The sequence below is a fragment of the Myodes glareolus genome, chromosome 4 (assembly GCF_982192425.1).
Source record: "Myodes glareolus chromosome 4, mMyoGla1.1, whole genome shotgun sequence".
NCBI lineage: Eukaryota > Metazoa > Chordata > Mammalia > Rodentia > Cricetidae > Myodes > Myodes glareolus.
This window is the reverse complement of record NC_142029.1, coordinates 3,764,914-3,779,864: the sequence shown is the minus strand read 5'-3', so window position 1 is coordinate 3,779,864 and position 14,951 is coordinate 3,764,914. Positions and strand designations below refer to the sequence as shown.

The 14,951-nt window shown below is 48.2% G+C and overlaps 1 protein-coding gene across 1 annotated transcript in view; it reads left to right on the top strand.

Moving 5' to 3' along the window:
• The window catches only part of Entpd3 (ectonucleoside triphosphate diphosphohydrolase 3), a 29,383-nt gene extending 15,005 nt beyond the window's left edge, over positions 1-14,378 (top strand). The window contains exons 5-11 of the mRNA XM_048424237.3: positions 968-1,118; positions 2,984-3,143; positions 3,933-4,166; positions 5,567-5,839; positions 6,002-6,112; positions 7,008-7,145; positions 12,897-14,378. Coding sequence (XP_048280194.3) covers positions 968-1,118; positions 2,984-3,143; positions 3,933-4,166; positions 5,567-5,839; positions 6,002-6,112; positions 7,008-7,145; positions 12,897-13,133 — 1,304 coding nt within the window. The 3' untranslated portion in view covers positions 13,134-14,378. The remainder of the gene's footprint in view (positions 1-967; positions 1,119-2,983; positions 3,144-3,932; positions 4,167-5,566; positions 5,840-6,001; positions 6,113-7,007; positions 7,146-12,896) is intronic.
• Positions 14,379-14,951: the final 573 nt, after the last annotated feature.

The following is a 14,951-nucleotide window of genomic DNA, read 5'->3' as shown; positions in this document are numbered from 1 at the left end:
GATTTTCCAGCTCCCAGTTTGCACGGGCGGATGTGAGAAAGCCAGGTGGTACATGCTTGAAGGGTGGGCAGTGCTGGAGGAGAGGAACACACACAGTAGTGCAAACACACAGACACACAGACAGACAACACACACACAAGTATGCTGGCAACCAGGTCATGCAGGGTGGCTCCCCCATAGCAGACCTCGACACTTAAATGGAGACCACCAACCAAGGCAGGGATTGATACCCACCGAGGACACCCTGAGGGTCTAGACCTCTGGAATGTGCTTGGGTTTGCCAACCCCTGAGGTTGGCCACCGCTCTGAGAAAAGAGAAACCCAAATTGGCGCTGGAGAAGCCACGTGTCCTCCAGGGTGTGACACTTGCCAAACTTCCACTATGTAATTTCAGCTGAAGTTTGTGGTTTCTGATCCCTCAGAGTGTGTATGGATTCCTGAGGCAACACTGATCAAAGGAGAGACGGTTCATCCCTGGGTGCTCTGAGGTTTCCATGACTCCATCTTGGCCCCGAGTCACAGATGGCATCCAGGCTGTCAGGAACTCCTCCCACCCATGGACAGCTAGTGCGTGAGGGTGTACAGGTGTGCATGTGTGTATACATGCCTATGGCAGCCACGGACTTCCTCTGCTGTCGGTCTCGAGATACCACCCATCCCCACCTCAGGGGTTTCTCTCTCTCTCTCTCTCTCTCTCTCTCTCTCTCTCTCTCTCTCTCTAAGCTAGGAAGCTGGCCAGGGAGCCCCAGGGACCCTACTGTCTCTGCCCCACCCCCCAAAGCTGGGATTACAAGCACACACCACTCCCAGCTCTTTACTGGGGTTCTGGAGGACAGAACATTGCAAGTACTTTAAGGCCGAACTGTTCCCTCCCCACCCCACCGTCCCCCCTGACTTTTTATTTAGAAGTCTTTTACTGTTGTTTGTTCTAAGGAAGACTAGTGAGTTCTGACCGCTTGCTCTTCAGGCTCTGGAATCTCTAGCTATGAGAATAATCCCCAGGAGGCCCCCAAGGCCTTTGATGACTGTATGCTAAAGGTCAAGGAACAGGTGCCAGAGAACCTCCATGAGTCCACCCGCATTTACCTGGGAGCCACAGCCGGGATGCGCTTGCTGAGGTAAGGACCAAGGCCACATAAAGAGTCCATGTTACTCTGTTTCTGGGAGCAAGCCCCAGAGAAATAAAAGCCCATATTCTGCTGTAAATTTAAGCTTTGGTTGCTGGGAAACCTTTAGCAATTATTTTCACAGCAAGTAAGAAATGCTTCTAAAATGGGTTCCTTCTCTGTGGTGATTTCACAAAGACATCTAGAAAAGGTCAGACTGACGTGACATCTACTTGCCGGGGGTCCTGTACTTTTTTGGAGAATAGTTGTTTGGGGCATGGGTAAACAGTCAGTTAAATTCTGTGGTAAGCTCAGTCCTTAGACACATCGGCTCTGCCCCTGTGCAGAATGTTCCAGAACTTTGCAAGACAATGCAGTGTCTACCCCTCACCCAGGTCGAAGCCTTTGGGATTTTTATGGAACAAACGTCTCGTTCCCTCCACTCTTTTCCTGCTGGATCTGTAGAATAGGACATTGATCCCAGGGAGATATCTTTTGTGTCTTTGTTTTGTCAAGACGGGGTTTCACCCTGTTAACCAGGTTAGCCTGCAACTTGCTATGTAGCCCAGGCTGTCCGTGAACTTACAGCCATCCTCCTGCCTCAGCAGATTATAGGTGTGATCCACCATGCCAAGTCTAATGTCTTTTCTCTTTTTTATTCTTGTTTTTGTTTTGTTTTGTCTTCCTGTGTGGCGCATTGAAGCCAAGGACCTTACTAAGCAAGTGAGGTCTGTCTCCCGTCTTGCTAGCAAGTGAGGTCTGTCTCCAGCCTTGCTGGGCAAGCACTCTGCCAGTGAGGGGGCCTCTCCAGCATCTTTATTTCTTTACTCTAGTGTTGATTTGGCCTCAAAACAGAATTTTAAAAATAATTCCAAAACAACAGTGGAAATGTAGTTTGTCCAGGATCCGGGCTGCTCAGGGTTTTGGAAGTAAGGTGCCCTGTTCGTGAACCCAGCAGGAGAAAGAATCAGGCGAGCCCAGACGCTTGAACACCATCATGTAAAGAAGCCCAGAGCATCTGATGCTGGATCAGATCTTTCTGGATGTTTCTTTATCCTTACCATTGCCTAAGCAACCAGGGCCTTTTCCTCCTTCCCACACTGAGCAAGCCAGCACCCCAGCTTCCTTTCCCCACAAACAAAGGGAGCGTTGTCTCCACGCGAGCTTTCTCTAGAGCAGCGGCTCTCAACCTTCCTCATGCCGCGGCCTTTAATACAGTTCCTCACGATGCGGTGACCTCCGACCATAAAATTATTTTCGTTGCTGCTTCATAACTCTAATTTTGCTACTACTATGAATCATGATGTAAATATCTGATATGCAGGATATCTGATATGTGCCCCGTGTGAAAGGGTTGTTCGGCCCCCAGTGGGGTCACAACTACAGGTTGAGAACCACTGCTCTACAGAGTAATGTGGCAGAAAGGAGCTATGGTGATGTGGTGCCTGGGTAGCCTGCTCTGAGGGCCACATCTGGTGTTTTTCTGTCCAGGGACCTCATGTCCCTTCCTGGGTGAAACTCAAGGAATCCGAAGGTTGATCCCTCTCCCTTCTCCTTATGTCCTAAACTCGCCGTTTTTAGCTAAATGAGGCTCCTTTCTATGATACCCCCCAAAAAAGGTCACTGTTGTGTCCTCTCCAGTCTTAATGTTCTCTGCTGACCTGAGCTAGCGCCAAACAGATAAGTCTTTCTGATTACCCACCTGGTGGAAGGACCAGAGGGGCGGGGGAGGGGATGACAGGCAGGGCTTCCACCTGGCAGGGGACATGCACTCCACCTTCCCAGCCACCCTGGGAGATCTGCGGACCGGGCTGGGAGGAGGGAAGCCCACCTTGCCCAGGCGGCGCTCAGTCTCTTGTGTTCTGTGCCTTGCATAGGTTGCAGAATGAGACAGCAGCTCACGAAGTCCTTGAGAGCATCCAAAGCTACTTCGAGTCCCAGCCTTTTGATTTTAGGGGTGCTCAAATCATTTCTGGGCAAGAGGAAGGGGTGTATGGATGGATTACAGCCAACTATATAATGGGAAACTTCCTGGAGGTGTGTGGAAGAAATGCATGGTTTCTAAGCTCACAATATATCCCATCCCCGCGGTGACAGCTGAGGTGGAGGGCCTTGCTCAGGGGGCGTTCCTTCCGTGCACTGCACTGGGGGAACACTGGGGCCAGCAGCTAAGGAAGGGCAGTCACCTACTGGACCAGGCCAGAAATCGCATTGCTTTGCTCTTTCAGAAGAAATTTGGGAGGGATTTAAATTTAACCTTGGGCTCGTTTAGAAGGGCAGTGTGAGGATGACCCTTCCAAGAGGCTCATGACTGCCTGGAATTTTAGCAGTCTCGATCTTTGTCCAGCGTCCCCAGGGAGACGGAGTCTTCACTTGGGTCCCTGGTCTCCTCACCGACCCCTCCCTGCAGAGGACATGCAGACCACATCCCAGACTAGACCTTTGACTCCCCACAAATATATTTTGAATTTTCAAATTAATTGGTATGATTAATATTTGGGAACTCTCACACGAAACTCCACCCATCTGGCCCCTCCTGGCGTCGGAGGCCTTAGACTCTGTGACAGGAGAGCCGGAAGCTCCTAGCAGGGCAGCACACAACTAGGCCCTCCCTCCTTTGTTGCCTCCCTGCCTGTGATGTCACACACAGCTCGTGAGCTGCACATATTTGTGTTACCAGTTCGGCTTATAATCCCTAACATAAGAGAACCAGCCCTGAGCTCTGTCCCTGCCTATCAGTAGGACTTGGAACTTGGGAGGAGAGCCCCAGCGAGTGGAGATGGTGTCTTTGGCCTTTCTTCTCATTTCTTTTTCCCCACTATGCAGAAGAACCTGTGGCACATGTGGGTTCACCCACACGGAGTAGACACCACGGGAGCCCTGGATCTGGGCGGCGCCTCCACCCAGATATCCTTTGTGTCAGGAGAGAAGATGGAGCCGAACGCCAGCGACACAGTGCAGGTGTCCTTGTACGGCTACACGTACACGCTCTACACACACAGCTTCCAGTGTTACGGCCGCAATGAAGCAGAGAAGAAGTTCCTGGCAATGCTTCTGCAGGTGCTGAGGGTCTGAGCCAGGGGAGGGGGTCTTCCCCGAGTGTCCATCCTCACTCCAGGCTGCAAAGTGGATAGAAGAAATAGCATCGTAGTCTCATGTAATCCGGGATCTCTTTCTCTCTCCCGCTCTTCCTGTCTCCTGTCCTTCCTCGGTTGTCTTAACTGCGTCCAGCAAATAGGAGTGAGAAAAACTAGGGAGGATCCTGACTGCAGCAGCTATAGCTCAGTTGAGAAAATGCCTGCTGGGCAAACTTAAGGACAGGAGTTTGATTCCCTGGACAGGCATGGCTGGGTGCACACCTTTAATCCCGGGCTGTTGAAGTAGAGGCAGAAGGATCTCTGTGAGTTTGAGGCTAGCCCATTCTACACTGTGAACTCGAAGCCAGCCAAGGATTCATAATGAGAAAAGGCCAGACATGGTGATGTGTGCTCTAATGTGGATGCTCCAGAGGCAGAGGCGGGCAGATCCCTGGGGTTTGCTGCCCCGCCTGTCCATCCTACTGGGTCAGCTCTGGGTCAGTGAGGGAACCTGTTCCAAAAACAAGGTGTGGAGTGAGAGATGGCTCCACAGTTAAGAGCATGCGTTGCTCTTTCAGAAGGCAGGAGTTTAGTTCCTATCACCCATGTGGTGGCTCACGGCAACCTATATAACTCCAGTTCCAGGGGATCTGACACTCTTTTCTGGCTTCTGTGAGCACCCAATACACACATACACAAACACACGCACAAATAAAATAAATGCTTACAAAGGTTAGGTGGAGTGGCACATACCTTTGATCTGAGCATTAATGAGGCAGAGGCAGGTGAATCTCTATGAATTTGAGGCCAGCCTGGTCTACATAGTGATTCCAAGCAAACCAGGGCTGCACAGTGAGACCCTTTCTCAATAATAATAATAATAATAATAATAATAATAATAATAATAATTTAACTAAAACAAATAAAAAACAAGTGGACACTGGAAGAACAACACCTAACATTGACCTTTGGCCTCCACAGGTAGTGCACAAGTGCACCTGTGAGTGCCCACACACACACACATGCATGCGCACACACACACACACACACACATGCATGCCCCAGTTCCTCATCCTTGAGAGACAAGCACTTTACTGACTGAGCCATCTATCTCCCTACCCTCCCAAACTGTTTTCATTAAATCAATCTTTATGGTTTTTATTATCAGTCAATGCTTGATTTGTCTGCCTGTTTTATACATGTATGTACCAAGTTACCTGAAAATGCCCTTGGGCAGGGTTCTTAGGACTCCTGCTCTCCCGGGCAGCAGTGTACACTGTGAAGTGGTGGCTCTCAGTCTCTCTTTGGGCATGCAGGGTAGTGGCGGGGAGAATCTTCCAGAAGGAAACTGTCTCATCTCACACCTCCCTGTCTTACCTCCAGAGCTCTCCCACTGAAACCAATATCACTAACCCCTGCTACCCGCGGGGTTACAGCACCTCCTTTGACTTGGGCCATGTGTTTGGCAGCCTGTGCACCGAGAAGCAGAGGCCGGACAACTACAACCCCTATGATATTGTCACCTTCACGGGAACTGGAGATCCACGGCTGTGCAGGGAGAAGGTGGCATCTGTGTTTGACTTCAAAGCGTGCCAGGAGCAAGATGCTTGTTCCTTTGATGGCATTTATCAGCCCAAGGTTCAAGGGCCATTTGTGGTGAGACCAAGGGCCAGATGGTGGGGGGGGGCGGGGGAGAGGTGGGCCTTTGCACCCCCAGGGAAGTGCCCCTCCCCCATCCCTTTTCTTTCTCTGTCCTGGTGTCTTTATTCCCTACCCCCCAGATACTTGGCGAACTCACTGCCCCTGTCCCGCTCACAGGCATTTGCAGGGTTCTATTACACAGCCAGTGCACTAAACCTCTCCGGAAGCTTCTCCCTTATGTCCTTCAACAGCAGCAGCTGGGACTTCTGCAGACACGCCTGGATCGAGGTCAGTATTCAAAAAGAGAAGGTGGGAGAGCGTTGGATAGACAGTGGGGCAGAACATTGTGTGTGTGTGAACATGTATGAGTGCATATATTTACATATGTGTGTCTTTGTGTACATGTGTGTGATTACCCCCTAGAGGTGTGATTACCCCCTGAGAGAATGGAGCTGATAAGTCAGGTGAACTAAAGTTCCATGCAGAAGCCAACTTTATTCAGAGCATCAGACAGTTTATACTGAGGGTTAAGAGTCACCTGAGTGAAGCCTGCCATCACAAGGACAAGCCACACGTGGCAAAGCATGTTCTTCCAAAGAGGCTCATAAACAGCAACAGCCCTTTGTAACGAGTAACCTGAAGTGATCTCACTCCTACCTACTACACCTGGGAGGGGCACAGAAACATTCCAAGAACAATTCTGCGTTCTGGAGAAACTGAGGTCACAAGACTCTTGTCTTGTTTTCTTGGAGTCTTCTTACGAGCTCTCAGAATTCCTTTCACGTGACTCCATTCTTGGACCATGTTCTGAAATGCACATATGAATGTATATGTGATATAGAAAAGCATGTGTGTCCATCTGTGTGTATATGTGCATGTATGTGTCCATTGTGCGTTCAGGGTTAGCATATGCTATATGAGACCCTACCTGAAAATAAATAAATGAAAGAGAAAAAGCAGGGCAGGTCGAAGCAGCCTTGGTGTGAGCAATCTCCGTGACCTGGATTATGAGCCACGCTGGGCAGATACTTCAGGTCTTATGCAATTGTGTGTTACCTGTCATTTTCATCTTGAAATTCTGAGTGACGGGTTCTGAGACACCACTGTCACCCTCAGGTGCTCCCAAGTGCACATTTGGGGGTTCCCCTGCCTGCTCCCCCTCAGATGTCTATCTTCTTTCCAGCTCCCATCCCTGCTTCCCAGATTTGATGAGGTGTATGCCCGGTCCTACTGCTTCTCAGCCCACTATATCTACCACCTGCTTGTGAATGGATACAAATTCACGGAGGAGACTTGGCCTCAGATACGTTTTGAGAAGGAAGTAAGTCAAAGCACAAACCGGTTTCTTGTTTTTCTTGCCATAGAAAGGTTTATATGCATGAATGTAGAAGAGAGGTCAAAGGTTAAAGGATGACCTAATCTTGCTGATTGCCTTTGAACACCCCAGAAAGAGGTGACAGAATTTAAAGTCGTTGTTCTCAGGAGGTTGTTGCAGATGAGAAGATTAGGATTGATGGCCAATGGATGGGTGCCCAAGGAAGGGGTGTCTCGGCATGAGAGATGCCAGCCTTCAGCTTGGATTGGAACATAGTCAGTATCAAGGGGCATTCTGGTTAGAGACTGGACATATAAGTGCTGAGACTTTTCATCCTGAAAAAGAACTACAAGTTGAATTCACGTTTTTATTTATTTTTTTCCTTCTTGGAGACATGGTCTCACTATGTAGCCCAGGCTGGCCTGGAGCTCACTATGTAGCCCAGGCTGGCCTGGAGCTCACTGTGTAGCCCAGGCTGGCCTGGAGCTCACTGTGTAGCCCAGGCTGACCTGGAGCTCACTATGTAACCCTGGCTGGCCTGGAGCTCACTATGTAGCCCAGGCTGGCCTGGAGCTCACTATGTAAGTACTAGGATTAAGGATGTACACCACCACTCCTGGATTATAATTTGTTTTATAACATAATAATTAAGTACTCTCCATGTTATAAAATGACAATGTAAGATGCGGCGTTGAGGGCGTGAGGGGTTCGCATTAGCTCCTTCTCATTAAGTGAGAATTTTCTCTTTGTAAGGGAACCTGAGGTCACTGTGATTACAGACTAAACTGAGGGATGGGGAGGGCCTTCTTGTCTCAGTAGGAGATAGGTGGTAATAGGCAGATGATAGGTGACTGTCCAGGTGATAGGTAGATTAGATAGATGATGTATTGGGTGGTAGATTGACATGCTGGATGGGTGGGTGGTAGGTAATAGATTAAATGATGATAGATAGATGGAAGATAGATAACTGGAAAGAGATGGACAGATAATTAGACACACGGACAGATAGATGATAGCTAGAGAGATAGATAGATATTGCCCAGAGCTGAGTTGTTTAGGACATGGAGGGACAGCTGCTTCGAACAGGGCTTCCCTGTGAATCTGTTTGTCCGCTACTGTGTTCCCGGTTCTGATACGATGTTCTCAGTGCAGAAACGGCTGGAGCAGAGCCCACAGGATGTCTGGAGCCATGCTGTTCATTTCCAGCTTTGGTAAAATTGGATTAATCCAATCAATATCCCGAATTAGGCTTGGGGCTGTCTATTTTCATGAAAGTAAAATTGAGTCATCTAAAAAAAACCAAAACAAAACAAAACAATGAGGCTGTCTGGAGGTGTGGACCGCTGGTGGCGGATGCGCCGAGCCCTCTCCTAGCAAGTGCGGGCATCTGCCAAGCACACTGCAGGAATGGAGAATATCTCTGCACTGAGGAGACGCTCTGGGTTTAAATTTCCTTCTGGGGACTGGCCAGACAGCTCAGCTGGTGAGGGCCCTTCCCAGTGGCCTGATTCAGTCCCCAAAACACACACTGGAGAAGAAGACAGCTCCTGCTTGTTGTCCTCTGACCTCCACATAGGTGCTGCCGCATGTATTATGTTCACACACACACATGCACATGCATACAAACACACACACACATACATACTCACACAGACACACATACAGATAGATACATACACACACAGAGATACATATACATACACACACAGAGATACGTATGCACATACACACATACGTACATACATACGTACATACATATATACACACATACAGACAGACACACACAGACACACATACATACACACACAGACTCACAGACACACACATACATACATACACACACAAACTCACACAGACATACACACAGACACATACACGGACACATACACACTGTAAAATTTTTAAATTTTACTTTCCTTTAATGGTAAAGAATTCACTTCTAACCAAGTGATTATCTATTTACAGTTTAGTTTTTGAGACAGGAGCTCCCTGTGTCACCTTGGCTTGCCTGGAACTCATGTTCAAAGCTAGGCAGGCTTTGAACTCCCAGAAGAAACCAGTGTGTCTCTCTTCCTCTTGAGTGCTAGTGTGAGTGTGTGTGTGTGTGTGTGTGTGTGTGTGTGTGTGAGAGAGAGAGAGAGAGAGAGAGAGAGAGAGAGAGAGAGAGAGGGATGGGTGATAAGAATGTAAGCAACCAGGTGGTGGTGGTGCACGCCTTTAATTCCAGTACTTGGGAGGCTGTACTTGTGAGTTCGAGGCCAATCTGGTCTACAAAGTGAGTTTCAGAATGGCCAGGGCTACACAGAGAAACTCTGTCTCGAAAAACAAAAACAAACAGAAAGGGTGTACACAGACCAGAAGATTGTCTACACAAGCCATGAAAACAGTTTAAAGACAGTAGTCAAATAGGAAAGAGATACTACAAAGGTGTAGAAAAAACCAAGAATGATCAATTTTTAAGAAGAAAAGTAACACTCAAGAAAAAAAGAAGAACCAGGTATTTGTGCCTATGATCCCATGAGCTTGTGACCTTGTGAGGCTTCGCGCTGTGACCCTGGCACTTGGAAAGCAGAAGTAGGAAGGAGTTCAAGGCCAGCCTGAACTACTTGAGTCTTTGTCAGAGAAGAAGGAGAAGGAGGAGGAGGAGGAAGTGGTGGTGGTAGTAGTAGTAGTAGTAGTAGTAGTAGTAGTAGTAGTAGTAGTAAAGAGATGGCTCAGTCACAAGCATGAGGACCTGAATTTGGTCCCCAGAATACATTTAAGAAAAAGGCAGGAGTCAGGCATGTGCCTTTAATCCCAGTTCTGGGGAAGCAGAGTCAGAAGGCTCCCTTTGGTTGCTGGCAGTCCAGCCCAATCAGTGAACCTGAGAGTGATGTGGGATTCTCCTCTGCATGCTGTGAATATCATTGGTTAATAAAGGAACTGCTTTAGGCCTATAGCAGAGCTATAGGGGAACAGAGCTCGGTGGAAAAACTAAACAGAATGCTGGGAGAAAGGAGGCAGAGTCAGGGAGAAGGCATATAGCCCTCCTGGAGCCAGATGGAACTTTTATCTGGTAAGCCACAGCCACGTGGAGATACACAAATTAATAGAAATGGGTTAAATTAAGACGTAAGAGTTAGCCATTAAGAAACTAGAGCTAATGGACCAAGCAGTGTTTTAAATAATATAGTTTCTGTGTGATTATTTCTGGACCAAGCAGCCAGAAACCAACAAGTGGCCTCCCCCCAACAAATTGGCGCCCAACGTGGTTGACTAAAATCCACTTAAAATCTGAGAGGGCTTGGCTTCCTCCCAACACCAGGGCCCAATGAGAAACCCTGTCTCTAAAAGTAAGGTGGACAGCGAGGTTCTTAAGAACAACACCAGAGGTTGACCTCTGACCTCTATACACACATACGATAGGCACATACATACCTGTCTCCCCAAAATTAATTAAGTAAACAAAAATCTACCCATACAACCTAAGGATAGGAAACATTACAACCTGATAAGCAGTTGGGGGCAGGGTGGATAGGATACAGTGCTTGGCACAGCCTAGGAGTCTCATCGTGTCAAATAAAACATAAAGATGCCATGTTTAAAAGTGCGTGCATATGTGTGCACGTGTGTGCACGTGTGTATGTGTGTGTGCAGCACGAATGCAGGTGCTGAGCAGGAAGTCACAGGCTGTGGGAGCCGCACGACGTGGGTACTGGGAACTGAGCTTCCATCTTCTGCAACAGCATTCTGCACTCAACCAGCTAGCCACCGCTCCAGCCCCCATATACCATCTTGAGGCATGAAGGGAGAAAAATAAATTCAGGGAAGCAGCAAGAATGGGATCATTAAAGCAGACATAGACACATAGACACATAGACACCCAGATCATCAGTGGCATTCGTCACAGGTCTAGCCTGGGGTATGGCTCAGTCGGTAGAATGTTTGTCCAACATACAGTGTGCCTGGGTGGAACCCTAGCTTCCCCAGTACTCCACAAAATCAGGCGTGTACACCCCTGTAATCCTAGCACTCAGGGGCAGGGAACCAGGAGTTCAAGGTCATTTCAAGGTCATCCCAGCTACAAAGTGTGTTTGAGGCCAGCCTAGGATATGAAGACAAACATGGTCAGATTAGATATTCAAAACTCAACAAGCCAGGCTGCTTCTCTGGTTACTGTTGGGGGACACCGCAGCAAGAGCAAGGGGGGTGTTTTGGAAAAGGATCCTGACATGTGCTGAATGTCTGTTGTTACATCCTGTGCTAGCCAGGCATGGTGTCAAACACCTATAATCCCGGTACTCCGGAGGTGGGAGCGTAGGGATTGGGAGTTCAAGGTCATCCTCTGCTACATGGTAAATTCATGACCAGCCTGTAATGTGTGAGATCCTGTCCCATGCTAATATACAAATGAAAAGCTAAAAAGAATAATATACAAATTGAAAGTTTAATAAAAATTTTTCTTAATGTCAAGCCAAGGGCCTCTGGGCCTGATGGAGTCCCATCCTCAGATCCACATTGTGGAAGGGGAGAACCTACTCCTAAAAGTTGTCATGTGATTTCTACTTGCATGCACCCACACGAAGACACACACACACACATGCACACGACACTAAGCAAAAGTGTAATATGAATAAATAACAAGCAAACACAGCCCATGGAAGAAGCCAGTGCTGTCATTTAATAGCTGGGTAAACAATTTTGAAGAAGAGCATCATCTGAGATGAAGAGTACAGATGATAAATTTGATTCACTATAGATTGCAAATTCAAATTTTGGAGATGCCTAAAAAGAAAGCCTTGAAATATGAGAGTTAAAAAGCAGATACAAGGCTGGATGTGGTGGCACATGCCTTTAATCCCAGTACTCTAGGGGCAAAGACAGGTGGATCTCTGCGAGTTTGAGGCCAACCTGGTCTACAGAGTGAGTGCCAGGACAGGCGGAATTACATAATGAGACCGTTTTAGAAGAGGGACAGGGAAAGGGAGAGGAGGAGGAAGGAGAGAGCAGGGAGGGGGAGGGGAGAGAAGGGGAGAGGAGGGGAGGGGGACCTATCAGAAGACATGAACACAGCGGGCTTCCCATTTGGACTGCACACTGTTTCTGGGACCCAATCTTGGGTTGGGTAAAGAACTTCTAACCCTTTCCTTAAGCACAAACAAGCCGATCACCCTTCATAATACGAATGCCTTCACTGCTGGGACAGTGGCTCAGCTTAGCTGGGCTTGTAAGGAACTCAGTTTTCTGGGTGTTGTACTGAAGAAGGAACCAAATTCTTTGTGGTTATGATGCAGTATCAGAACATAGGCAAACCCTTCGACCAGAATTCTCTTCAGGGTGCCCTGATGTGGCATTCCCCTCTGTATGCTGTGAATATGCTTTCTTACCATTGGTTAATAAATAAGCTACTTTGGCCTATGAAAGGGCAGAATAGAGCTGGGGAGGGGGGACTAAACTGAATGCAGGGAGAAGAAGGCGGAGTCAGAGAGACACCATGTAGCTGCTGAAGGAAAAAGATGCCAGAACCTTACTGGTAAGCCACAGCCTCATGGTGATACACAGATGAATAGAAATGGGTTAATTTAAGATGTAAGAGCTAGCTAGGAATATGCCTGCGTATTGGCCAAACAGTGTTGTAATTAATATAGTTTTTGTGTGATTACTCAGGTCTGGGTGGCTGGGAAACGTAGGAGCAGTCTCCGTGTACAATGACCTTGTATGGGCTGGGACCAGCCTGCAACTCTGCCTGAGAACTGAGCCGTCTGCTCTTCTCCACAGGTGGGGAACAGCAGCATCTCCTGGTCTCTAGGCTACATGCTCAGCTTGACCAACCAGATCCCAGCGGGAAGTACCCTGATCCGCCTGCCGATTCAGCCCCCTCTCTTTATGGGCATTCTGGCCTTCTTCACGGCCATTGCCTTGCTGTGCCTGGCGTTTCTTCTGTATCTATGTTTAGCATTCAGGACAAAGGGACGCTCTGAGAACGCCTTTGAGCAAGCAGTAGATTCGGATTGAGCCTTCCAAGCCTGAGACTGCCTGTAACCCGCCAGAGTGACACCGGACAATGTCAGCAAAGTGGCTGCCACCAGGACCTGCTCCATGGTTACCTGCCAAGGTCACGCGCCTCTCAGCTGCTGGCTCCCATCAGAGCACCTCCTGGGAGTCCCTCAATTAGCCCGGGAGAGTTGCCCCTGCAACCCCTTCCCACCTGATTGCTGATCCACTGGGAATCAAGGAGACACAGGCAGTCACGTCACGTTCAGGGACTTCACTCCATCACTCCAGAGGAAGTTGGAAACGTAATAATTTAACATGGAAGAACTGACCACAGGACTCGGCTTCCATTTTCTCTCCCTCACTGTTCTTCCTAGCAAGGTGCCCATGAAGGCTCTGACTGGGACATCGCACCCACGCCGTCCTACAGGTCCTTTGTAAGTCTTTTAGTTGTGAGCCCAGCCCTATCTCAAGTCACTGATACTTCTTTTAGCAATCCCATAAGCATTAAGTTCCCTGACTGGTAGGATGTAGCATTTAGTACAGAGTCTCATGTAGCTCATGCTAGCCTCCAGCTCACTGTGTAGCCACGGATGACCTTGAACTTTTGATCTGCTCCTGAGCGCTGCAATTACGGCTCTGAATTACTAAACCCAGTTTCTGAGGCGCTGGGACTAGAACCCCCAGGCTTCATGCATGCTAGGGAAGTATCTACCAACTGAGCCATAGCCCTAGCCTAAGAAGACTGCAGCCCCAAGGATGCCTGACTTTGTCATGTAGGCAGAACCTGAAGCAGGAAGACACGCAGAAGCCACTAGAACGGTAACTCTTCTCATTGTGGAGTCCCTCCTTGGGGCTCTGGCCATGGGGCTGCTACTTGGTGTGTGTCATCATCCTTGTGTATGGTCTCACTGCTGTGCTCTCACCCAGTCCACTGCACCGGGATCGATCGACTGCCCGGGGCTGCTTTTCTGCTGTCATCCTGGCATGTGGTTTTCCTGCCGCTCTCACGGGTATACGCGACCCTGTCCTAAGACATCCCAGTCTGAAATTTCTGACCAATTACTTACCCCAATTACAGTTCTCCCCGAGTAGCTGCCACACTTGATTTGGGGGGAAAGAAAAAGCAGTCTTGGGAATATTTCCCCCCAAAGTGGGAAGAGAAAGGGCTTCAGCAAGCGCGGTAGCTACAAGCTACACATCAATGCTATTTTGCATGGCTGGTTGTGGGCACCATATGGAATAAACTCTTATTTTTATTTTGCAGTGTGTATCTGTTAATTTAAACATGTGGCCCTTTCTAAGAAGATACAGTGGTATTTTTAAAAAGAAGATAATTCCCATTACGTAGCTCTGCTCTGCCTCCTCCGTGCTGGGATTCCAGAGTTTATTTTTTTATTGAGTAACTGGGTTCTGGATGTTGAACATGGATCTTTTGGTTGGCATGTCTTTTACTGACTGACTGAGCCGTCTCCCCAGTCCTTGTTTCAGGTTTGAGACAGGGTCTTGCACAAACTCACAAAGATGCATAAAGCAGAAGTAAAAACAGGCGCTGGAGAGGTGGCTCATTGGGGAGAGTACTGACTGCTCTCCTAGTGGACCTGGGTTCGGTTTCCCACACTGATATGGCAGGTCACAACTGTCTGTGTCTCTGGTACCTGGGGACTGATTCCCTTTTCTAGCTTCCTCCAGCACCGAATGCATGCGGTACACAGCCAGACATGCAAATGAAATGCCACATACATAAAGTTAGCAAATAAAAATCTTTTTAAATAAAAGCAAAACAAATCTTAAAAAAGAATGTCAAATATTTTGATTTTACTTGCTAATCTCTGACTC